The sequence below is a fragment of the Rousettus aegyptiacus genome, unplaced genomic scaffold (assembly GCF_014176215.1).
Source record: "Rousettus aegyptiacus isolate mRouAeg1 unplaced genomic scaffold, mRouAeg1.p scaffold_m13_p_11, whole genome shotgun sequence".
Taxonomy (NCBI): Eukaryota; Metazoa; Chordata; class Mammalia; order Chiroptera; family Pteropodidae; genus Rousettus; species Rousettus aegyptiacus.
This window is the reverse complement of record NW_023416286.1, coordinates 89,949,308-89,974,799: the sequence shown is the minus strand read 5'-3', so window position 1 is coordinate 89,974,799 and position 25,492 is coordinate 89,949,308. Positions and strand designations below refer to the sequence as shown.

The 25,492-nt window shown below is 53.7% G+C and overlaps 1 protein-coding gene across 1 annotated transcript; it reads right to left on the bottom strand.

Annotated features, from left to right (window-relative positions):
* Positions 1–13,189: 13,189 nt before the first annotated feature.
* RGCC (regulator of cell cycle) lies at positions 13,190–25,017 on the bottom strand. The gene is made up of 5 exons (XM_036228324.1): positions 24,969–25,017; positions 24,000–24,275; positions 16,712–16,819; positions 14,889–14,951; positions 13,190–13,593 (listed from the first exon to the last, which is right to left on the bottom strand). The coding sequence occupies exons 1-5, from the start codon at positions 25,015–25,017 to the stop codon at positions 13,586–13,588; spliced, it is 504 nt and encodes a 167-aa protein (XP_036084217.1). The 3' UTR covers positions 13,190–13,585.
* Between the last annotated feature and the right edge of the window lie 475 nt (positions 25,018–25,492).

The window sequence follows — 25,492 nt, the reverse complement described above, 5'->3', positions numbered from 1 at the left end:
TGCACAGGGGGCACCAGGGGCCCGCAGGGAGACGTCGTTGGAGTGAGGGCCAAGGCGAGACTCGCTCGGTACAGAAGTGCCGGTGGTATCCGTTGTTCCCTGTTGAGCCCTCCCGGCTCCCAGTGCGTGGACACAGTGCCACTATAGCTGAGACGTCATCGAACTGGATAACAGAGGTCGCTCCGCCCAGAGGATCCCCTGAAACCCCACCTCCCCCAACCCGGGGCCCCGCCCAAGCCACATCCAGGTGTGTCCTCGGGGAGTCAGGTGCTCCTTGTTGAGCAGCACCTAGACTCACACTGGAGCCAGCTGGCCTCAGTTTCTGGTGTGGCCTTTTGAGGCAACTATAAACACATCATCTGTGGATTGCTTGCTGGCTCTTCACAGATGGCCCCAGAGGGGCACAGGCTGGGGCTAAGCTTGGCCTGCAGCTGAACCCCTCTCAAGACTGTGCCACCTCACAAATCCACACTAATAAGACTGGGAGACTTAGGAGCTTTGCTTAGTACATAGAAACAGACACGGAAAGGCAGCCAAAATGGGAAGACAAAGAAGCAGAAACCATATGAGAGAAGAGAACAGAGATCCAGGTATAATGGAGTCAAGAAGTCTAACGGATGTGGAGTTCAAAACACTGATGCTCAATAAACTTTTGAGGAGTGTAGAGAGCTTCAACAAAGAGATAAAAAAGAAAAACATAAGAACGGAAATGGAAATTACAAAAAGGAACCAGTCTGAAATGAAGAACACATTATCCGAGATGAGAAGTGTATTAAAAGGAATAAACAAAGGAATAAAGAAGATCAAATGCCTTATCCAGAGGACGAGAAAGCCAAGGACACACAATCAGAATAGCAAGAGATAAAACGCCAAGACTTTAAAAATAATTTAAGTAGAATATGGGGCACTATTAAGAGTCCAAATATCTGTCTAATCGCTGTAACTGAAGAAAATCAAGATGTTAAACAGCTGTTTGAAGAAATAATGATGGCAAACGTCCCTAATCCGGTGAAAGAAATGGACATAAAACCCCAAGAAGCTCAGAGAATTCCAAAAATCAGGGATCCAAAGAGGCCCACACCAAGACACATCATAATTAAAATGCCAATGTTTAAATACTATATATATATATATATATATATATATATATATATATATATTAAAAGCAGCAAGAGAAAAACAGTTACTTGTAAGGGAACACCCGTAAGACTGGCAGCTGATTTCTCAAAAGAAACTATGCAGGACAGAAGAGCTTGACAAAAAATATTAGACAGGATGAAGACCCAGGATCTACAACCAAGAATAATTTATCCAGCAAAGCTACCATTTCGAGTTGAAGGACAGATAAAGAGCTTCCCAGACAAAAATAAGATAAAGGAATTTATCACCACCAAGCCAGTATTGCAGGACATGTTGGAGGGACTTCTTTAAGAAGAAAAAACATGTATCAAAAACAGGAATAAAGAATGGTAGCAACTACATTCCTATCAATAAGTACCTTAAATGGAAAAGAATTAAGTGCTCCAACCAAAAGATAGAGTGGCTGAAAGGATAAGAAAAACGGGACCCCACATATGAAAAGGAAGGGGATGGAAAAAGACATTCTTTGATGGACCTAGAAGGTATTGAAGTCAAACAGAGAAAAACACTAGATGATTTCACTTATATGCGGAATCTAAGGAATAACAATAACAAACTAATAACAAACAAACACAAATATAGTGGACAATTTGATGACAGACAGAGGGGAGGGGAGCGTGGGGGGCTGGGAGAATGAGGTGAAGGGTTAAAGAAGTACAAATTAGTAGCTGACAGACGGTCACGGGGACGGGGAGCATGGCGTAGGAATGCAGCCAGCATTAATACGTTAGCTAGGTGGAGGGTCGGGGAGGGAGGGAGAAATGGAGGGGATCGTTTTATAAACTATATAGATGTCTAACCAACGCACTGTGTACTTGAAACTAATTAAAATAAATACATTCATAAAAATAAAAATAAAATAAATGGGGATTTGGGGATTCCATCATCACTAAGGGGACAACCATTCATCCGACACACACACACACACACACAAGCATCGCTGGCTTTAGACTACGCTTAATGCAGCCCGAAAATTTCTCCTGCCACTTCCGCCTCCTTCACACACGCCCCTCCCCACTCTCTGCCTCTCTCTCCCCCTTCTGTCTGCCTCTCCTTCTCCCTCTCCTTCTCTTTCTCCTCCTCCTTCCTTTCAAGCCCATTTCCAAAGCTGACCTGAATCTCCAACAAAGGCCCTGCACAGACCAACCGCACGGCTTGGGGCCCCCAGGGGCACCAGGGCAATGCGTGGTTCCCATCCCTGCCTTACACTGTGTCGCTCCCAAGAGTCAGGAGCTGCACCTTCTGCTGCGAAACCTGCCGATTAGGAGCAATGAACTCTGGGGCAGGGCAGACCTAAATGGAAACCTGCCTCCTCCCCTTCCCTACTGTGTGACCTTAGGCAAATTCCTTAACCGCTAGGGTTCCTTCTGGGTAAACTGGGGACAATAACAATGCCTGCCTCACAGGACTGTGGCGTGGATACTGTGAGTCAAATAGGAAAGCGCCGGGTGCGATGCCTGCAGCATCGTGATGGTCGCGATGCTCGATACACTCTGGCTACAGTCACTTGCGGTTACATTGTAAAGCTGCGGTGGGGAAACACCCAATCTTTATTACCTCCCAGAAGCAGGAACCCTGCATCTGTCCACAATATCTGAAACACTTCAAGGACCGGTCCCCACCTCGGACGTACAACGGAAGCAGTTGGGCCAGTTTGGAGTTAACCACCCATCTGATAACGGGGATTTTTGTGGTCTGAGCAAGAGCATGCAAAAACGCAGGTGTCCGTGGTGAATGAGCATCGATGTGAAACGACGCTCACCTGGCAAGGAGCCAGGGCCACCTGTCGGTATCCGTCAGAAGCCGCCGTGTGGCACAGACCTGCTCCCCCCTCTGCCTCGTTGGGCGGACAAGCAAGTTTGTTCGTGCACCTGGTGAAAATACCAGTTGCCATCACAACACTTTCGAAATAAATCAGGTCTTGTTTTGGTAAACTGAGTATATTTCCTAGGACCCTGGATTCAATTCGATGGAGATGTTTGGAGTGTTTACACCGTGGCAGCTGTTGTGGGTACTTAAAAGGCAGAAGGAAAGAAAACAGGTATTTGCTGAGTTCTCGCTGCGATAAACAACCTCGTGGGTACTCATAACCCGCCTGTTCTACTTAGTTTCAGGGGGGTGGGTGCAGAGAAAGCGCTTTTGTGTGGCTGGGAGTAAAGGGGCAAAATGGGAACGCTAATACTGCATGCAAGAAAAACGAGGCCATTTCAGGGGCCTACGACAACAGAAATTGATTTCCCAGCAGGAATCAGGGTTTCATTGCCATGGCCACTCCTGGACACGAGGAAGGCAGGTCAATGAAACCCTGATTCCTGCCGGGACAGCAACCATTCCTCACTGCGGACAGGGAGGCACGCATTCTGGTAAATAGCTAGCTGCCTTCGTGGCTGCCTGTTAATACGGCATTGTATTCCTTTTTGCCTAGTCCCCTCGCTCTGCCCTGAGCTCAATGAGAGAGAGGATTTGCTCTGCTCATCCTAGGCTCCCCAGGGGTGGTGCTGCCTAAATGGACCCTTGAAAGTTACCCAGGTGCGGAGGTCAGAGACACGCAGGCCCCCCGCAAAGGGGCAGGAAGCGTCAGGCTGGGCGCCGCGGTTACTAACTGGGGCAAGGGAAGGAAGGGGGTGGGTCCGGGCCGGGGCGTGGCGGGAGCTGTGTGCAGGACCCAGGTGGCGCAGGGCCCTGGCCTCCGGCTGAGGAGTTGACATCTCCTTAACTACCGCACAGCCCTGAAATTCCGCTCCTGGGTGCATAGACGCAAAAGGAACGAAAACACACGTCCACACGAAAATTGTTCACAACCGTTCACGGCAGCGTCATTCACAACCGCCAAAAAGTAGAAACGACCAACACGCCCTTCAGTAAAACGAACAGATCGACAAAATGCGACCCGTCTACACAGGGAAATGCTATTCGGCCATAAAGAGAAATGAAGTTCCGATTCATGCCGCAACTTGGACGACCCTTGAAAACGTGACTGAAGGGAAGGAAGCCAGACGTGAAAGACCACGTCGTGCCCCATTCCAGTCCCAGGAAGTGTGCAGAGCGAACAAAGGCAAAGAGACCGGCGTGGGCAAGCGGCGGCCAGGGCTGCTCCCCGGGGGCGATGGCAGCCGGAGGGTTAGACGGGGCTGCCGGCTGCACGGCTCTGCCAATGTACTCAAGGCACAGAAATGCATGGGGATTATGTCTCGGTAAAGCCGGCATTTTAAAAACGGACCCTTAAGACAATGCGGAGGCGTGACAGGGCTTTGAGCAGGTGCTGGGGACATGGTCGGGTGTCTGAGGGTGACGTGGTCAGGTGTCTGGCTACGCTGGCGATGGACGTGGGGAGGGAGGAGAACAGAGGTGGAGCCTGGTAACCCCGGTAAAACGGAGGAAGGAGCTGAGATAACGCTCACCGGGTGAGTTAACTCTGGGTCAAGGGGTAGGAAAAAAAATGATAAAAACACAGAAAGCACAGAACCCGCTTTGCCGCCCTCCACGTCAGACATGCGCAGCACACGGGAAGCGCCAGGCCACCCTGAAACCGCTCCGCACGATCCGTCGAGGGGCCGCCGCGGGCACCGGCCTGCCCTGCGAGGCTCTGTCTGCTCAGCACCAAAAACGCCGAGCAGCCTTCTCAGGTTTTCCCCATGCAGATCTGGGCCGTGCAGCGCTGGCTGCAGGCTCTGTGCTTGCCGTTTGGGCCATTTCTCTTTGATAACGGTAATAATCAAGCGCGCATATCGGAAAGCCGTTTGCAGGCTTTTGGACCGCCTCCTCCCGAAGCGGAGAGTGATGCTTTGCAAATCAGCAGGCAAGTGATGCAGGCCGTGACCTCGGTCCCTGCCGAGTGTGATGCCCACCCTTGCGACACAGTTGGGTGTCGTGAATATCTACTGTGTGCCAAGGACCAAGGGATACAGAATGGATAGGAAAGTGGTCTCTGTTCTCAAGAAGCTCCCGGGCTGGTGGGAGAGATGGACTGAGGCCGACGGGGGTGAGATTGCGGATCTGAGATGCCGGGGTCCCCGCGTGCATCCAGCCCGGGCCTCCTCGCAGGCGGCTGCCGGTCTGAGCAGACGCCACCGTCTGGGGGCCCCGAGGCTGGCCTTGCCTCCCGCATCCCTCAGCTCGTGGGCTGACTTTTTCTGGGCGGGAGAACCCAGTGTGTGCACAGAACTGCAGGGCAGGGGAGGAGGCGCAGAGATCGTGCAGACTGACTGGACAAGACTTTTCAGGTGACATCTCAGGGTCAGAGAGCAGGGAAGTCCAATCTGTAGCTGCCTTTGGGGCTCGTTGACCGTGGGGGGCTGTGAGAGAGCGAGCCTCACGGGGCGCTAAAAATGTTCTGTGTTTTGATTTGGATGATGATGGGGGTGGGGAGAGACTTTCAGATTATATTAACAAAACAAAACCCTTGGCCTATTACAACAACTGGATTATTCCTTCTGTTTTTCGATAGCACAAAAATTATTCGCCGGTATTTCCCATTTACAAGTGTTTTCATCCGTATGACCTTTTATTTCTCGTAATAAGCCTTAGATTCATTAGAATTTTATGCCAGAAACTCAAACTCGGGTGGATTAAATCGCTCGCCCCAAGCCACCCACTGGAGAGGAGCAGGGCCGGGATTGGGCCTGGTCCTCCTCGCTGGCAGTGCGGCTCTGTTCCCGTCAGTCCACACTGGCTCAAAAATCGGGAGCGCCTCAATTTCATAGTCAGTCGCGGTTTGTGCCAAGAAGGCCCGAGGAGCATTTCTGAGCTGTTCCTGACATAAACTCCTTTCAACTCTGTTCAGCCAAGCCACGATCCACCCTGAGCAGGGCACTAACTCGCCCCTGAGGGACACAGCGGGAGGACCGTGGCCGCACCGTCCAGCAGCTGAGGGGCTGGTGGAGGAGACAGGCTGGGCACACCTGGTCACGCCGAAGCGGAGCAGGAAACAAGCCCCGAAGCAAAAAGGGCGACGTGGAGGCAGGCGAGGCGGCCGTGGTTTTCAGTTGGCATGGATCTCACCCCCGATAAACCCGGCCCTCCTCCTCAGGACCTGGCTGGGGGGCCGCCAATTGGCGGGCCGCATGGCTCGGCTCCCGAAGAAGCCGGGGCTGAGCACTTCTCCAGGGAATGTCTGTGTTTCCTCTTTCCCACATAGTCTCGGGGCCCGGCCTGGGAAGCCGCGGGGAGCCCCGGAGCCTTACACGTCGGCCCCTCCTCTGTCGGGCGGTCGTGTGTCAGCCATGGCCACCCTGGCTGAAGGGGTCAGGCTCCGGCTCCAAGACGAGTGAGCACGCCGGGCTTCCTTGACAGCGGTCAGAGTCTCTGAGATTTCTGCCTGATCCAAGCCCCAAGGAGGCCGGCATCGGAGCCTCGAGGGACAGGAGGCCGACTCGCCCAGATCTGTCCCTGGGGACCAGCTGGCCTTCGGGAAGCAGCGTGAGGTTGAGCGGATGAGCCCGGACGTGGTCACACTCTGCCTCTCGCCACCGCTGTGGCCAAAGCCTCCGTTTCCTCATCTGGAAACTGGGCGTGGTGGCGCCTGCCCCGCAGGACCGCCCCGAGAACAGGACCAGCGCGCGGAAGCCAGGCGCCGCCAACGCCTCACGCATGGCCCCGTCATAACGGGCAGCGAAAGCTCTGGGGCGGACTCGCTCAGTGTCGCGGTCACACGCAAACACCCCTCTTTAAGTGGCCCTCTCCGACGACGACTGTGCACTCCTTAAACACTAGACACGTCTAGTTAAGTCCCAGAACAGGATGTCCTTGTCTTCGGAAACCCCAGCGTGACCCGGAAAAGATGCCATTCCTGGGACAGCCAGCTCACTCCGCGGCAGGGGTGAGATGTAGCTACCGTGAGGACGTGAGGCGGGGCCCCCACCGGGTTCTCGTGCTCAGCCTGCGCTGCAGCTTCGTGCATAGTTCAAACATCCAGGTGGAACCCGGTTCCCCAAAGGAGAGGCCGCCGTGTGGACCGGGGGCCTGGGAGGAATAGCCAGGGGACAGGAAAGCCTCACAAGGTCAAGGACCTACCATCTTCCCTACACCCTTTCAGGCGAATGGTAATCTACCCGTCACGGGCCGAACCCTGACCCTCCCGCGCCCTGGCCACCGGAAGAGGTGTCCAGCTGAGCCCAGGACCCCTCGTCCATCCTCGGCGATGCAGAAAGCAGGTGACCTCTCCTGCGCAGCATTAGATTGCCATCCGGCCCGTTAAGGAAGCGGACGGGCGGCAACTGGTGCACTTCGAAGTGAGGGGTTTTGTTTCCTGACCCCTCGCGCCTCCCTTCAGACCTCCTCCAGGGCCCCTGTGTCTCTCCTGGGTCACGCAGCCCAAGAGACTTGGAAACAAGTGTCTAAACTCCGGAGCAGGCCTCTATCATCTCAAGAGAAATAAACCGTGACTGTCTAGCGCAGAGTCTTAATTATCGGGAGAAAATGCTAATCCGACCTCTCAGGGAATGTTAGTCTCTTCTTCCTGGGGTGCGGTGGAGGAGGACCCAGTTTCGCCTTTGAAAACAGGGCTGAATAGGCAGGAGAGGAAGCCCAGCCCTGAAGACGCGGCGGGATTCACGAGAAGGGAAACTCGCCGGGGTGGCGCCCCGGACCACGGGCCACGGGCGGCCGCTCATGGCCCAAAGGCGCCATTCCCAGCCCTCCCGGGAGAAGCCAGCCCTGGGCTTTCTCCGCCAAGACTTACACATCAGAAAAGGGTCGGGGGTTTTGTTTTCCCGCGGGCCCCGGGACCCGTGGGACCCTCACCTGGTGCGGGACGGCCCTGAGGGCCGTAACCTTAGCACAGTGGCGTCCTGGCGGCATCCTGGGATCGAGGTGACCGCCCTCCCCGGGGGTTTTCCTGTCTGCCACCCTCGCCCGAGGCGTCATGCACACACACGGTTGGCGAGCCGGTGTTCGGCTGGACACCGCTGACCTCTCCACGGGTCCGAGATCGCTGAGATTGCGAAGGGCTTCCGGCCGCTCATTTTCCCTGTGCTGGATTCACGTCTCTGGTTTCACCTTCCTGAAACCCTTTTTGTCCGAGACACAGTGTTCAGATGCTTCACTTTCGGCCCCTGTTTTCCTGTGTCTAAAAGGAGGCAGCCTGACGAGATGAGCTGCTTGTGTATCCGCCCAAGGAAACGTGGCCGGTCAGGGGCAGAGCTGGGACGAGGCGTCAATGCCAGCTCCTCTCCTGTCTGGAAGGTGAGCTGCTGGCCTGCCTTCCAGAACGATCCTGAACACCACGCTCACTTAACTTTCCTGTCCTCAGAGTCTGCTCGCCTACCGGAGACCTCTCCGGGTGACTCATCCCGTGTCCCAATGGCATCTCTGGCTATGCAAGGTGTCCCAGTGGCTTACCCCACACTCCTGCTCCCCCAAGCAAGAGTAAGCCCCTCACTCAGTCACCACCCCCCACTGGCCTCTCAGGGCCTCCTTGCAGCTCCAGGCCTCACCCCGAAGCCACCCTGATGGTCCCTCTCCCCCCCCCCCCACCACCCCCCCCCCCCGCCCCTGCAGACCTGTTCTTGGCTAAGAGGGGCTTCCTTTGGCTCAGAAGTCAATGTCATGTCCTGACTCTTGGTTCCAGAACAAGCTTTGGCCCTGGGCCTAGGACAGCAGGTCACACGCCTCCTGGGAGCACACAGGAATGGGCCTTTCCCATGAGATGTATGAAAACTCAATTACAAAGGTAATCCTATTCTGTCACATTGGCAAGCGAGGACAAGCTCCCAGGAGGGAGGGCCAGTCCGGCCCCAGGAGGCAGCTCAGCACCAGGTCCTCCAACAAGAGAAGGAAGGGCCCCTCTTCTCCCTCACCTACTTAGTAACATACACACACTTACACATGCGCGCACAGTAGGTGCGCACTGGCACAAATACACACATGCGTACACATTCGCACACATCACCTACACACGGGGTGCTGACACGGTGTTCCATCCAGAGCGCGGCTCGGCAGATTTTATTGGCTTTAGAATCCTTGAATTCTAGGAAAAGGCATTAATACGTGTCAAGGTCAGGTCTACACCTAGCATCGGGCATGTCCGTGGAGTGATGGGAAGTCCACGTCTTCCCCCCCCCGCACCCCACTTTAGTGAGCCCGAAGTTCCACTGTTAGAGGTTCATATCTTGTGGCCTCAAAGGTCACTCAGTCTTCAGAGGTCCCTTCTCCCGCAGTAAATTGTAAGGAGCCGGGGAAGGAGCTGCTGTGGGCCAGTCTCAGCCCTGGATCCCTTTTTTAAGTAGGGAGGGAGCATGGCCCTGGGGGAGGGACCCAGAAAAGACCTGCAAGAGAAGGGTGGCCTCGGGAAGAAGGAACAAGGCAAACAGGCAACATGGGGTCGCACCCAGCCTGCCCGGGCTGCGGAAAACACGAGAAATTTCACTCACGCACGCAACAGGTACAGACCGAGTGCTTCCCGCATGCCAGGTGCCATGCCAGGCCCTGGGGACACCGTGACAGCCAAACCAGAGATGGCCCCTGCCTTCGTAGAGCTTCTGTCTGGTTCACCAGCAGAAAGGTGGGGAGAAATCGACCCCCAAAAAATCACGCTAACGAACATGTCATCGCAAACCCAGTACTTGGGGAGGGTTCTATAAGAATAGCACCAAGGAGGCAACCGAGACCCAGGAAGTCTTTCCGAGGAAGTAACGCTTGATCCTAAAGCAGAATCAACTAGGAAAACCGAAGAGGACGCAATCCAGGCAGAGGGCACCGCACGCGCCAAGGCCCTGTGGTGGAAAGGACCATTCCGTGTGAGCATTGACCTTCGGTAAACTCTGAACTTGGAGGAGAATGTTCCCTTCTAAAAATGGGTTTCCTTTTCCCTTCCCCTTCCACTTACCCCTGCACTTAAATCAACACCCAGCGACGGCAGAGGAGGTGAGCTGCTCAGGAGAAAGCCTTAAAACACACACACACACACACAAACACACACGCACAAACGTTGCAGACAGCAGCTATGACAGCCATTTCCTGTTTGGTGTCTCTCACCACAGACTTCCTTAGCCAAATAAATTAGCACAAGAAAACATTTTGGAGAAGGGTGTGGAAGGCACACAGGCTGGAAAACCAAGAAAAGCATCTCATCTGCTCTGCAGAGAAGAGCACAAGACTGAGGCAGGGGCCAGAACCGCCCACCGGAGGAGCTGAAGGAGCCCCCCGCCCAGCCCCCAACATCCTGAGCTCAATCCGGAGGAAGCTGAGGCCCAGAGGGGCCTGGGATCCAGCCAACAGCAGTGGGGGCTTAAAGCCGAGCTCCGGGCTCTTTGTCCTGTGCTCTCTCCCCACCTTGCTTCCTCTGGTCCCAAAACACCCATCTGCTGACTTTATTCTGTCAGACAAGGGACAAGGGGTCACAACTGCCTCCGTGACTGCTGTCAGTGAAGATTGCTTTTGCCCCGTGTCCTTCCGATATGAAAAGTGGGAAGGGAGGCGCTCTAGACACTGTGTTCTCTGTAGTTGTTCTTCCCAATGACCCTGGGAGACAAGGACTCACAGCCCCATTTTACAAATGAGGAAACGGAGCCTCCGAGAGGAGGATGGACAGGAGATGTCACCCGATAGAGTGGCAGAGCTGGTCTCGTTTGAAAGCCCACACCGTCCCTCCTCCTCTCTACCCCATTCCCAGAGGGATAGTTCTATGGGGAAGCAGCTGAGGTTCCCTGCCCTCGACCAGTGGCCACTCCATTGGCCGCCCACCTCAGCTCAGGTGAGGCTTCTCACACCTGGGGCAGATATGCCATGTAGCCTGCCTCTCACAATGCTCCACTCTGAGAGGAGGTGTGTGTTGGCTCCTCTGTCCCGTTCCAGAGACAGGCTGGGGGATAAATATTTGGGCTGGCAATCCTCTCGCTTTGGGTGTGTGTCAGGTTTTTTTTGTTCTGTTTTGATTTAGCTCTTCCTCTCAGAAGTCAGAACAGAACATTTCCAAACTCGAAAATATACTCCTCACATCCTACCAGCTCTGCATGCCCAATATCTGGTCTTATTCTGTTCCAGAGAAGCTCAGCAGCTGACGTAACAATCCACGTAACAATCCAGCAGGGTCCACAGGCCAGGCTGCGGGCATCCGGGGCCTGGAGGTGGGGTGCCTCAGGATTCTCTGGCAGAGATGACTTCTTGTCCCCCAAAACCCATCCTCTTAGTCTTTTTTTAAGAACAGCACTATCAAAGCTTAGCTGAGCCAGACACAAAAAGCCACATGTTGCATGATTCTTCTACAAAATATCCAGAATAGACAAATTCATAGAGACAGAGATCAGATAGTGGTGACAGTTGCACGATTCTGTGAGTATACTAAAAACCACTGGTTTATACACCTTAAAAGGGTGATTGTTAAGGTATGTGAATTATAACTCAATAAAGAAGTAAAGAGAAGATTTGGGTTCAACCCAAAAGGTTTTCCCAGAAACGTAGAGAAAAGAAAAAATTTAAGTAAAAGGTAGTTTAGTTCCCCAATGTCTTAAAAAACAGATCAAATATAGTAGTTAGCTTTTGAAGATATAAATAAAATTACAAATAGTCATGTTTTAAATTTGTGTACTAAGTAATAACAAATGTTGAAGAGGATGTGGAGAAAAAGGAGCCCTCATACACTGCTGGTGGGACTGCAAATCGGTACAGCCACTATGGAAAACAGTACGGAGGTGCCTCAGAAAACTAAGACTTGATCTACCATGTGATCCAGCAACCCCTCTGCTGGGTATTTACCCCAAAGACTTGAAAACCCATATCTGAAAAGATATTTGCACACCGATGTTCACAGCAGCATTATTCACAGTGGCCAGGACATAGAAGCAACCGAAGTGTCCTACGATAGATGATTGGATAAAGAAGCTGTGGTACCTATATAAAATGGATTATTACTCAGCCATAAGAACAGACAAAATACTGCCATTTGAGACAACATGGATGGACCTCGAGATAATCATGCTAAACAAAACAAGCCAGATACAAAACGTTGAAACCACATGATGTCACTTATATGTGGGATATAAACCTAAAAGCAAAAACCGAACAGGACAAACAAACAGAGACCCATGGACATGGACTATAGACTAGTGGTTACCAGAGGCGAGCGGGGAGGTAGATGGAGTAAAAAGAGTCACATATGTGGTGATAGAAATCTAACTAAGGGCGGTGAATACACAATGCAATATATACATGTTTACTGCTAAATTATACACCTGAAACTGACTGAATTTAGTTAACATGATAAAAAGTAAATAAACAAACTTACACAATGCTATATGTCAATTACATCTTACTGAAGCTGAAAAAAATGAGTTATCAGGATTAAGAAAAAATTAAAATAAATTTGTGTCCTATAAGAACATGAAAATTAGCGTTTTTAAGTAACTTGATTTGATTATCAGACCAGTGCCTGGTTATCTTTGAAGTTTTACGTAGAAAGTCATAGAAGAAAATGATGAACTTTCCTGTGTTTATGCCTCTCTGCATCCTCCATGAAAGGCAGGTGGGGGTTGGGGGCGGGCGTTGGTTTTTACCCGCAAAGCTCACCCTGCACCTGCAGAAGACCTTGCACCCGGACCCCCCGGCTCCACTGAAGCTGCCCGAACATTAGCATCAAGGTCAATGCCACTAAACCTCCCTAGTACACGAATCTCATAAGACCACCATCGTTTTCAAATCCTCCAGCTGCCTCAAGGTTCCCTCATATTTAAGTCCTAGATTTGGGGTAAAACTAGTCTTTCTCTTACTCAAAGGGAAGAACCCATGGCATGCAAAACGGTGCTAAAATACGAGAAGAACAGAGGTAGAAGAGAAACCCAACTTCCATCGAAACCACAGTCCTCATGTCAAAATCTCCTATTAATCCCAGGTCACCGTTTCCTCCTGGAGCACTGAACGAGCTTCCAAGGGTAAGGTCACGTTAAGTCCACCATCCTATTTTCTAGTACCGTTTGGCGACAACCAAAGTCCTTGATAGAAGTCGAGGCATGTTATTCCCCCTGGAGTATTATTTGAACGGACATATGTTAAAATAGAGCGGGCAGGTGGGGGTGGGGGTGGGGGGGGCGGGGAGGAAACTTAGGAAATGCAGACGGACTCCAGTTCAGATTTTATTTGCATACAAAAATATATTATAATGGGAAAAGCATATCACTGTTTCCAACTATATATAATTAATTACAAATATTTTCATATAAGCACTTTAAATTACAGGAGAGCCTGCATTGGAAGTGAAAATACGGGATTAGCATGGGTGGTCTGTTCTAACATGCTGCAAGCAGGTGAACGAAGTCAGTTTCACTGCCGAAATTGCCCAGAGGTGAGCCCGCCACGCTGGCTTTAGGACGAGTCTGAGAACAGCCCGCTGGTAGCTGAGTGCTCACCTCTGTCCCCTGGGGCAGCAGATTCTGTAGCTGATTTTACCAGGTCCTCCAGTCTTCTGCAGCTTCTCTCTGATGATGAAAGGACCCAGAACCTCCCTTTTTCTTTTTTACATACCTGTAAATAGGGCAGATAAGGTTATCCACTCGCAAAAGTTTATAATCCTTGTGCTTGGCTGGCCCGGCTCACACCGTCTCAGACAGGCGTCAAAGCAACAAAGTTAATGGCGGGTTACCCACATAATGCACATAACGAATGTCTGATTAGCTGGGGTGACTGGGCCGCCAGCCGCACTTTGCATGAAGTGGACAGGCTTGTTACACGGGTCTAATAGGGATCGTGTGGTGATTGCAACGACTTCTGTCAAAACAGGCTTTGGTCTTCTGATGTGGGATGGAACGGCCTGTGGGCAGTCAGATCCTCAGGGAGAGGACACACGAGGACTCCCCCTAATACCGAGGTTTGTCTGAAACAGTGATGATTAACAGTTGCTTTTTTTTTTTTTTTAAATAACCAGCTTTGGATCCAATGTTTCAGATTTTACCCAGCTATTTAGCAGGGTACAGCATAAAATATTATGGGAAAATCAACTCTTTCACTGAAAATATAAGGGGTTAGGGCAAAGTTCTCCACGCCTGCTCTGTGACTGAACCAGGCCCCCCGAGAGCAGGCTGCTGGAACTGTTCTCTCGGAAGCTCTAGCCAGTCCTTCTGACCCCTGCAACCCTGTCCTTGTGAAACAGAGTGTGCAGACTGAATCTCAGGGTCCCTTCTGCCAGACCCCCACCCCCAATGCAGTTACGATCAGATTATCTTCAGCTCCTAACACAAAACCAGCTGTCATTAGTGTGAGAGCCAAACGGGAGGGAAGGTCTCACATAGTTAATCTAGGTCTTTCTGTACTTGGCGTGGGTCTTTGATTGCAAGGTGTCCCCAAGACAATGTTCTCTTTGGGGACCCAACCCTAGAGAAGTGGGACCTCACCAAGCCCCTTGGATCCAACCCGAGAAAACGTCCCCGGCCCATGCAATGGAACCCTCCGGCACAGCATGGCAGCTTTACACTCATGGGGTCCCCCAGCCCACGTCTCTGAAAGGCCTGGCAGGACATCGCGGTGGCCCGGCTCCAGCCTCGCTCAGAACAACTGTGCTACTTTCCTCTCCGCTTCTCTAACAAAACGCCGTTGTTTGCCGGCGGCCCGCGCCCCCGTTTGGGAAGGCACGCCGTCTACTTTAAAGCAAGCTTATCCTCGGAATCTCCTTCCGAGCCACTAAGGCCCTGCTCGGGAACCTAAAGAGACATGAGGAAGTAATTTCCTGCCCCCGGACACGTTGGTAAACATTATGGCACTTTATCAGAGGTGTCGGTTGGTTTTCTGTTTGATTTATTTTTTAATACCAGGCATGTACTCACTTGCTAAGGTTCTGTCAAGATCAGCAATAAAATCCTCTAGCTCTTTCGTGTCTCCTAGTTTGGCTGGGAAAAAACAAAAAACAAAAAACAAAAAGAGTCGGAGTTCAATCTCCCCATATCAAAGGCAGCTGACTGCTCCCACGTTTTCTCATAATCGTGTGACCTCTTTGCATCTCTCTGTCTCGGAGACGTTAGCGAAGAGGATCTTGCGCCAACCCTAAGTGTCTCCTCCAGCGTTTACTCACGGTCAACTCGAACACGCGTTCTGAAGATCAGCCTAAGTGTTTCTTGTTTTCTTTTTTTCAGTTCGTCACTGCCCCCCCCCCCACACACACACACCCCCCACCCTACACCCACCCCAGCAACCTAAATCTCCCTTCAGAGCCTCACAGGTTTGGGGAGCAGGGTGTGAGGGCCGAGGCAGTAAGATGACCAGTTTTGGTTTTCTGGCCACAGGATCTGAGGTCTGACTCGGGCACTCCAGGTAAGCACGGCCCCGCGCGTGGACACCCAGATCCTGTCCTCCCGGCCGCCCTTCTCTCTGACCCTTTCTTGTTTGCGCTGTCACCCCGGCACGATTCTTCGGCCCTCAGGGTCCCCCCAGCACAAAACGAACAGGAGCCGCTGGTCAGAGTGGTACAGGGAAGGTGCCGCGAGGCTCCTCTCATCGCGAGGTACCCAACGTGCCCTTATCCTGGTTCTGATCCCTCTGCACCCTGAGACGTACGCTTTTCGGGTCTATGTTACTCCTTTCTGCAGAACTCATCATTTGTGCCTTCTCCGAAAGGCTGTACTGGATATTTGTATCAATTAACCCCTGCTGGCTACAAATGTCTCATTGTTCTTAGCTTTAAAGTCAACTTGCCAGCTAGGGCCTTTCCCCTTTCCTTAGAGCCTACCTCTGAGGATCAGGTAGCAGACCTGGGCATGTTTTAAGCCACTTTCTGGACTGCTCTGTCTCTCTCCATTCAACGGACCCGTTACAGAGGGACAAAGGCAGAGTCCCCAGTGGCTGCTTACATTGCTATGGAGAATTTTAAAAGGTCTCTTTTGAAAGAGAGGGAAATTCTGTCTTAGTGCCAGAGAGAGAAAAGTGAATGACTCTTCATATTTCTTTTTTAACTATGTTCCATTTTTACATTCTGCAAAACTATTTTCGGCAAGTATGTTTCTTAAGGGGAAAAAAAAAACTTTTGTTTTCAAAAGGGCTCTTGTTTACCATAATAGAACATTCAGCTCTCTGGCTAGAGACACTTTATTAGTTACAAAAAAAATAAGAAACCGCTTGTGCATCTTTAAAAACATTTTAGGTAGATAAATATCACAGTAGAGACAGGCTGGGGCTATTCCGAATCATGCTAGATCACTGCTTGGCTCACCAAGACGGCCCCGTTTAATCGCTAAATCGGTAATCTGCAAGCATTGGTTAAATAGTTAATGCAATAAAAAAGAACCTTGCCTTCTGCAAAGCCTGACTGCTGAGGTTTACATTCTGGAACCAGCCGGTCTTGGAGAGCCCTGTCATCTGGCACAGGGCTGACGCCGCCGCCGGAGGAGAGGGAGCAGAGCCCAGAGCCCACAGGCGTTCTCTGTCCCTGTGGATTTAGTTTCCTGTGCCCTCCCCCCCCCACCCCGCCACCCCAATTTTCTGATGTCATTCTCACGCTGGTCAAAACCCTGAGAAATCCCGCTTCACACCGTCCTGTGCTTTGCGCCTTTGGGAACGATGGGTCAGGGCCAGTGGTGGGGGAAGAAAGGGGCAGGGACCAGGAAGGCAAGGGACTAAGGCAGCAGAAGAGCTCAGCCCCGCCCGAGGGCCTCACCTTTCCGCGGAGTGGCGGGCGGGGACAGCAGAGCCGAGGTGGCAGCCGTCGGGGAGTTCAGCTTTTCGTCACTGAAGCTGAAGCTGTCCCTCGACAGCGAGTCCGCACCTGTCGGCGAAGAAAACGTTAACCGTGAGGAATGGTCTTCGGTCGTTGGTCTCCGAAAGGAGCAAAAGGTATAACTCTATATACGGTTCAAAAAAAAAAAAAAAAAAGGTTGATTTCCAGATTTTATATTTATGCCCCAAAATGATTCAGGCAGGAGAGTGTGCCCGTGCGTGTGTGTGAGCACGTGTCTCCAGGCAGGCACGCACACCTGCTCCCTGAAAAAGGCGGGTGTGACGGGGTCACCACCAGCAGACCGGCCTCCTCCGCAGCACCCAGGAGCCCCCCGCCCAGGGCTGACCGACGGCCAAGCCAGCGCTCGGCTGATGGGGTGGCGGTGGCTTGGGAACTTAGACACAAGAAATCCTCTTGCCTAAGAAATGTCCTTTTTGCCCTCTGAACCCCCTACAAGACAAACACAGGTGGGATCTTACGACTTAATAACCCTCCCTGCCTGTTCAAGCATCTCCGTCAGTTCTCCTGAGAGCTTACGCTCTGAGGATGAGCTACAGGGTCAGAGGTGAAGGCTTCTTCTCCTGGGGCTTGTCTATTTCAGACACTCCGAGCGATTTCATGGCTCCCTCTATTGTCACAACCCCAAAGGGCACAGCGACAGCAAGGCAAGGTCCCAGAAGCAAGACTGCATGGGCCTGGAGGGAAGCAGCTCGGCTACCAAGCATCGGGGTGCTCTTGAGCAAGACAGTATCTCCAGGCCTCAGCTCACCCATCAATAGAATGGGAAGGTGGTCTAAACAAGCTTAAAGTCGCTTCCAGCTTTGAAGTGCTGAGATTCTGTTTCTCTAAGTCCCGCCAAGAGGCGGGCCGGGGTTTGCAGGGGGCGGGGTGGGGGCAACCGACCCACGGCCACCCCAGCCATGTGGCTGTCACAGAAAGGACCTGCTGGCTGAGCTGCAGCAACTCAGAGGGCTCAGCGGCAGAGTAGGCAACGGAAGCAGGATGTGGCCACTGAGGTCACAAGGGAACAGTCTTCCTGGTTAAAACAAAACACAAAGCCAGTCACAGTTGCCGCCGCAGAGATGAGCTCTGGAAAGGCTTGTCAGGTGAGAGAGGGCAGCTGAATCAGGGTGGCCTGGCCTGCCCCCACTCCTGCTGGGGAGTCACTCCCTTAATCCTATTACCTCCAGCTCAGGAAGAGGCAAAAACATCCCTCTCTGGGCCCCTTAACTCAAACTGAACAGGACTAAGTCACAAAACATATGCCCAGAATCAAAAGGGGTTTCAGAAGCAGAGGCTTCTGGTCCCAGGAGGATTCATCTTCATCCCTAAAAGGCTGTTACAAGCCCTCGGGCACCTCACCTGGCTCCCCTTCCTCCCGCCTTCCTCTGCCAGGTGGCCCCAGCACCATCCTGCCTCTGTGGCCTACACACCCATCCTGTCCACTTTTCCAAACACGCCCGACCCTCACAATATTTTCTTCCTCTGAAGGTCCAGCCAAGGTCACCTAAAAGGACCACATCACTTTTCAGGACTTTGACACTGAACACCTACTGATCTCACCACGTTTCCCCCCAAATATGCTCCTCGGAATCCTGGTCCTTTGAAAAGAAGCAGTGTGCGATCAACTGAATCAGGAAAACACTGAGCACCTCGGAGATGAACACTGTGTGTTCCTGCTTTAACATCCCTGAGACGTCTGTGATAAAGAAACCGCTTTAGCCCGACAGCCCAAGTTCCCATGACCACGGGACACTTTTTCTGTGGCACCCCTGTGAATATTTCTCAGGACGCTTGTATTCGATGGAACGCGACTCGGGATATGCCCTCTGCTTGCCTTGTCCGCTGAGCCCACCTCTGGAGCCATCTGGGTTTTCTCAAAGGAAAGCCTTTTCCCCCAGACAGTGGAGCATGACTGTCTGTCACCACACAGCAGCCGGGATGATTGCCACAAATTTGTGGGAGAAAGATGAGGTAAGACTCAGAGGCGGAAAAACCACAGAGCGCTCCGGGGAGGCAGGCCTCGTGCCCAGACTCCTGAGCCAGAGGAAAGGAGAACAAGGCCTTTGGCACATTATCTTGGCTCCGAAGGACACCCCAGAGCATCAGCCCTGCATCTGGCCCCGGGGGGTCAAACCCGGAGACTCGGTGGCCCAGATCTCAGCGGCCACACCTCTGGGTCTCTATCTCCCAGGAACACGTGGCCCTGGAGGGCCAGTTCCCCCACCACACCCACTGCACCCTGCCCTGTGCAGGCCCTCGCCCCGACTGGGCCTCCATCTCTACCCTACCCCAACTCTCCTGCGACTGTGCATCCACACCACTCACGGTTGGGAGGGGTACACACACGCACACACACACGCACACTCGCTCACACTCCGGCTCCTGGAGACACCTTGGCACCTCTTTCCGTGAGTCTCTGTGTACAGTCTGGGCCAGACTTGACTCCAGGCTCCAAAATGTTGAACCATCAAAAGGAAATGAACCCTGAGCATCCTCAAATCGAATCTGCCACGGTTTAGTCCCACCCTGTGGTAATATTCTACACGTATCATTCATGGAAAAGATGACAAGGACAACCTCAAGAGCCCTGGAGGTACTCTGGGCCCGGCAGAAGCTGCCACCATGAAGATGTGGGAGTTAAGGGGCTGTGTGAAAGCTGTGTGACCCTGTGCAAGTCACTTCACCTCTGAGCCTTAGGAGAAGAATAACTTAGGCACTCCGTGTCTGACACCTACGGTTTTCATAGTTTTACTCTAAAGTTCCTGGCAGAGCGGAGGCTGGGGTGCCCAGGAGGGCAAGGGTCACCACAGAGAGTAAGAATCAAAGTTCTGGGCCCAGCCTTCCTCCTCCTCTTCAGATAGTAGCTGAATTTCTTAAGAGAAGTATCCACAGAGGCACCCAGAACAAACCTTTTAAGAACAAGTCACCGACAAAGAGGCACCCCAAGCCCCAGACCTCCCCTTGCCCTTAATCAAATAATATGTCATTCCACAGACTCCGCTGAAGCAACGCAGTGAGCAATTAAAAGGTGAATTAAAAGGTAAGCAGAGCGGAGCCTGACTTCCTGTTCTCTTCGCTTCCCTGGAACTCTATTCCCTGCAGAATAACAGCCAGTTAGCCTGAGAAAATGACAGCAATGTGTCCCGGGCTGATAGCATATTAACGCTTTACTGCCCCGCCCCAATATCAGGTGCTGCTTTTATCAACTGGGGCTCGAGAGACACATAACAGTGATGGCCTCGGGCATCTTGGCCGGTGGCAAGAGTAGATGGTTTAAGGCCTCGCATCTACTTCACTCGGCTCCGAAGCGCATCTCACGAGCAACTTAGAGCCCCATGAGAAACGCCTTGGCAAGTCAACTTAGAGCTCTGAAGCCAAGAACCTCAAATTCAGGGGACCAGGATCTCTAAGACGCCATCCGAGGCAATGCGAGCATGTTAAATACACAGACGTCCAACTTCAGGGCACCAACAGAGCTTGGGAAACCGGGTTGCAAAACAGAGGCTTGTTTAAGAGGCAGACGTGCCTTTTTAGTGGGGGGCGGGGAGGACGCCAATTGAGGGTTAGCGGCGATGTGCGCGAGTCCAGAGGGAAGTAAAACCACAGACCGTGAACCTTGCCCAGAGCGCCTGCAAATATAGAACCACCCCACACGTTTAAGCAAGCGGACTATAGTAATTTGCTGAGAAAGGGAGGCTTGGACCCGGCTCCCCTTTGCCGCGGGCAGGCGGGAGGGGCAAGTCTCCTTCTCAACACCACACTTCCCACAGCCTCGCTGAAAGCAGGATAGGATACCTCGGTGTCACTGCCCTTGTACCAGCTTCCCTCGAAAACCACTGGGTCCCTCTAGACACCTCTCCAGGTGGCCAGACGTAGACCTGTCAGCCACCTGGAATTTCCACCGCAGCTTCCCGACAACCTGGGGGCGCCTCGCTCCTCATACTCTGAAGCTCGAACAAGGTCAGGTTCTGGTCCCGGTGGCTTCAGATCTTACACACATTCGAGAAGTCATCATGAGCATTTACAGTTTTGGAAATACTGAGAGACAACAACATATTTTTTTTTTAAATAAGTTCAACCCAGAGATGTTTATTTACCATTCCAGAAGCACTTCTGAGGATCAAGTTGGAACCACGCTGCCCTTTTACTGCTGCAGTTAAAGCCACCCCCTCTTCGTGCCTGCGATCACCTGTCGGAACCCCAATAGGGGAAGGGAACAGCCTTCGACCACTGCATTTGAATGCCACCCTTCGTGAGAAGTTATCTTGCCACTGTTATTCTGGTCCCCTTCATGCCCCAGGAAGACTCACTGACAGTGGGAACAGGAAGGAGTATTTCCTTATAAAGTATCCATTCTTCTCTCCCACCCAGGTAACGTGCATCTTTGGAAGGAAGAAGAAATGTCTGTTTTTCTTCTTTAGATGCAAGTAACCTATGTTTTTTTTTTTTTAATGAGAAAGGGAAGGGTTCTTCAAAACACGGGAATGCAGTGGGTACATCTTCAGAGCAATACAGCTATAAAAGTGAAAACCGAGGGAACCTTGGTTCAGAGTTTCATGTTTCATTTTCATGTAAGATGCTGGCTCAAACGTATCTGATCTGTGTCCTATAGCAATGGTGCATGTATTTCGATGGTTCCTCGAAAATATTAAACAAAGCGGCTATTTTCTTCCAATCATGAGCTTATGGCTGTTTCTAACTGCACTATTAAATAGCATCCTTTCAATGTTACAGCTAGAGAAGCTGAGGCCCCCACTCACGGCCCAAGGCCCTGGCAATGCTCTGCCTGGGCTCCCCCTCCCTGCCCAGATGACCACCGTCTTGAAGAGGCTCCTTCAAACCACCACCATTGGATCTAGGTCCAATGGGACTTCAAGTCTATTCCTGGGGACCTGGCTCCCATTCCAGCCAGCCATCCCTGGTAACATTGCAAGGGTTTAAAGAGAGCCCACGTGGCTCTGCTCATGCATCAGGAAAATGGAGACAATGGTGCCCACCTTACAGGACGGGGGTAGGGACCGTGTGCGCTAACACATTTCGACCACAGCCAGGAGATCACTAATGGTACGAGCAAATCAGTGATCAGGGTAAGCACAGCATGGGCTTGGCAAAAGTGACCAGCTCTTATTTTCATTATCCTGATGTGTCTCCCTTTCAGTGGACGAAATTCAGTAGGATCGACCTCTCTCAAACATTCTCTTCCACAGAAAAGCATCGAACAGACAGATGCGTGTAACAAATGTCTGTGTTCAATCCTTGGCAGTAATTAAGATACGCGTATGATGCTTCCTTAAGAAATTACTATTTAGCTACACACTGCTTCTGCCAAGACTATTTCCAATCAGTCTGTGGAGGACAAACTACTCCTTTATAGAAAAGACACATGTATGCCATCGGAGCCTTCCTTACACCTCCTGCATTACTTCTCTAACCACCAAACTAAAGGTTAAATGGTTAACAACAAAAGCAGAAAGCAAAACACACACATATATCCTAAGAAAAACTACAACAGACGATTTTCCAAATATCTCCCCAGAACCATTAGGAATGTGTTTCGCGTGTCTTTGCTGCGAGCCCCCTGAGAACAGCCCCCAGATCTGAAACACTGTCCAGAGGGAAGTGCAGTCGCCCATGAATGGGCCAGCTGGGACAGTAGTCTAGCCAAACGCGGCCGTGGTTCAGAAAGGAACTGCTCTTCCCAAGAGAGCAGCACTGGACAGGCGGAGCCAGCCTTCTTTCCGGTGGAGGAGAGAATCTGCCCTTGATGAATCACTTGCTCTGTGCCCCAGCAGAAGACAGACTTCAATTTGGCCACAGATATTGAGACAAAGTTCAAAAAATTTTTAGACTTCCCTTTGAAATAGAAATAAGCAGTCTGGTCATTAGCAACAAAATCCAAAACTACAAAACGGAAAATTAACAGAGCACTATTCCGCTCCCTTTCACCTCAAAGCTACAATTAGATATAACCCTTGGGCAGGGCTGCCAAAAATAGTCAAGCTGGAATTCAGGTTTCTGACTCAGACCCTACACAGGGTGGCAAGTGTCCTTTACCCCTCTTCAGGAGGACAGCTAATGAACCTTTGCGGGGGAGCAAGGAAGAGCTTCAGATTTCAAAAGAAGATGATCACAAAGAAAAGCCATTGTTTTTACTTCCAGCGTCAAGGGCAGCAAAGGGAGAGACATTCGTGCTTGTGACCCACCTAGGGGGAGCGAATAACCCAGAATTACTTCAAATTCACTTTGGAATATAACGAGCGATCCACAATTTGAAAACCAGCAATCATATAATACTGAAAAGTCACCAGATTGGCTGTTTGACACCTAAACAGATATCCGTAATCCTTACAGGGCGTTTGAGTTCCTGGGGGGTGAGGGGGGGGAGCTGTGTCTCTTCTGAGATCATTTAGGAGGAAGAGACAGTGGAAGTCAGCACCGCCTGCCCATCTGCTCTCTGGCTCCCCATCCGGCCTGAGCCGGGAGTGGAAGCGACCCGCCCCCTGACGGCCTGCGGGGAAGGGAGAGAGACTCTTGCTAAAACACTTGAGCCTCGGCAGTGCCAGGGCTCTTTGAAAGCCCTCTGCGATGGAGTGGCAAGTCTGGGAGCTCAGGGCCAAACGAAAGTGCACGAAGTTATTTCAAAAATCCCAAGAACAGCAGCTTACGAAACCGTTCCCGGTTTCACAAATATTTCGGTACTGCGCCCACCCCACCCCCGCCCCCCGCACGGCCCCTCCCACCCCCATTCCTGTGGCACTTGCTCCAAATCCTCTGAGAAGTCACTGCCGACAGGGGAGAGGAGGGTAGGGCGGGCCAGGCGACTGTGGCTTCGGTCCCAGGAGTCCTGCCCGGCTGAGCCCGAGCAAGCGGCTCACCCGCTCCTGCCCCGTGACACCTGCAGGCGGCAGGTGGACCCGCTTACCCAGGAATATGCCGCCCTGGGGTCTTGCCCCGACCAGCCCACCTCGCTGGAGACAACTCCCCCAGCATGCTAGAGGGGCAGTAAGCCTTAGGGTCCTTTTTTTTCTTCTTTTTTTGCCTTTTATTTTATTACTAGTTTCCAGCACACATACAGCCCGTTGGTGGGACAGTCATGTAGTTTACGAAGCGAGCCCGCCGACTCCGCACGCAGCCCCGCGGACCGCGTCCCCGACGCCGCCGCTCCCCGGGGCGCGGGTCCCGGGCGTCCCCAGGGGTCCCCTCCCCTGGGGCGGGGCGCACTTACTCTCCGAGTCGCTGAGGCCGCTGCCGTCGCTGACGCTGGCGCTGCTCCGCCGCTTCATGCGCTCCAGGTGCTCCTCGTAGCGGAAGCGGCGCTGGCGGAACGGCGACGCGAAGTCGGCCAGCACCGCGTCGAACTCGCACAGCGCGTCCGTCAGGTCCCCGGGCGCCGCCGAGTCCAGGGCCGGGGCTGCGGGCGCGGGCCGTGGGCTCAGGCGACGGGGCCGCGAGGGGCCGCCGCCACCCCCCACCCCCGGGCGCCGCTCGCCCTGGCCGCGCGCTGGCCCATGACAGCCACGTGGTCGCGGCCGGCTGCTGGCCTTTGGGGACCGTGACCCCGCGCCCCCCGGAGCGCGGGCCGTTGTCGAGCCCCCTTCAGAGAGCGGGACGCTGAGCCTCCGCCCGCCAAGTGTGGCCCGAAGGCCGTCCTGCCAGTGGGCCCGGCCGGGGTGGTCCCCAGGGGCCGCGGGACCCGGGGCGCACGCCCGCTCCCCACGCGCTCCCCGCCCGCTCCTGACCGCTCCCCAGGGCGCACGCCCGCTCCCCACGCGCTCCCCGGGGCGCACGCCCGCTCCCCGCCCGCTCCTGACCGCTCCCCAGGGCGCACGCCCGCTCCCCACGCGCTCCCCGGGGCGCACGCCCGCTCCCCGCCCGCTCCTGACCGCTCCCCAGGGCGCACTCCCGCTCCCCACGCGCTCCCCGGGGCGCACGCCCGCTCCCCGCCCGCTCCTGCCCACTCCCCGGGGCGCACGCCCGCTCCCCACGCGCTCCCCGGGGCGCACGCCCGCTCCCCACGCGCTCCCGCCCGCTGCCGCCCGCTCCCCGGGGCGCGGACGCTGGGTCGGCCCGTATCTCCCGCCGCGCGTGCGGGACGCGGAGCCCCGAATGGGGGGCAGCCAGGGGGGACGCGGCCTCGCCCTTCTTTCGCGCCCCCAGCCTCTAGCGCCAGAGCTTTACGGGGACCCCCACTCACCGGCGGCCGCGGCAGCCGCGGGGCGCCCCTGCGCGGCGGGCGGCTTCATGGGCGGGCTGGGCGCCGCGCGCGCGGCGGAGGGTCCTGCGAGGCGCTGGCCGAGGACCGCGCTGGCCGAGGACCGCGCCGGCCGGGGGACCGTGCTCGCTAGCCCAGGTGACCGCGCCGGCCCGGGGTGCCGCGCTCCCGCCCGAGGCTGGGGTGCTCCGGCTCCGCCTGTCGCCGTCCCCCAGTGGCGCTCCGGCCGCGCGGCTCGCTGCTCCGTGCGCAACCCGCTCTTTCCCCGGCTGTCGCCACGGCGGCCCCGCCGCCTTATAGCCGCGGGCGGAGGCGGGACGGGGCGGGGCGGGGCCGGGCGGGTGGGTCCCAGCAGCCATGCGGGCGACGCCCCTGTCGCCCAGGCACCGCCCTCGCCACGCGCCCGAACCGCAGTGACGAGAAGTGGCCGGAGCCCAGGCTACAGCCCCAAATATTTACCCGCCGCTTTCCCCGCGCGCCCTGACAACGCGACCCGCGACAGCGTC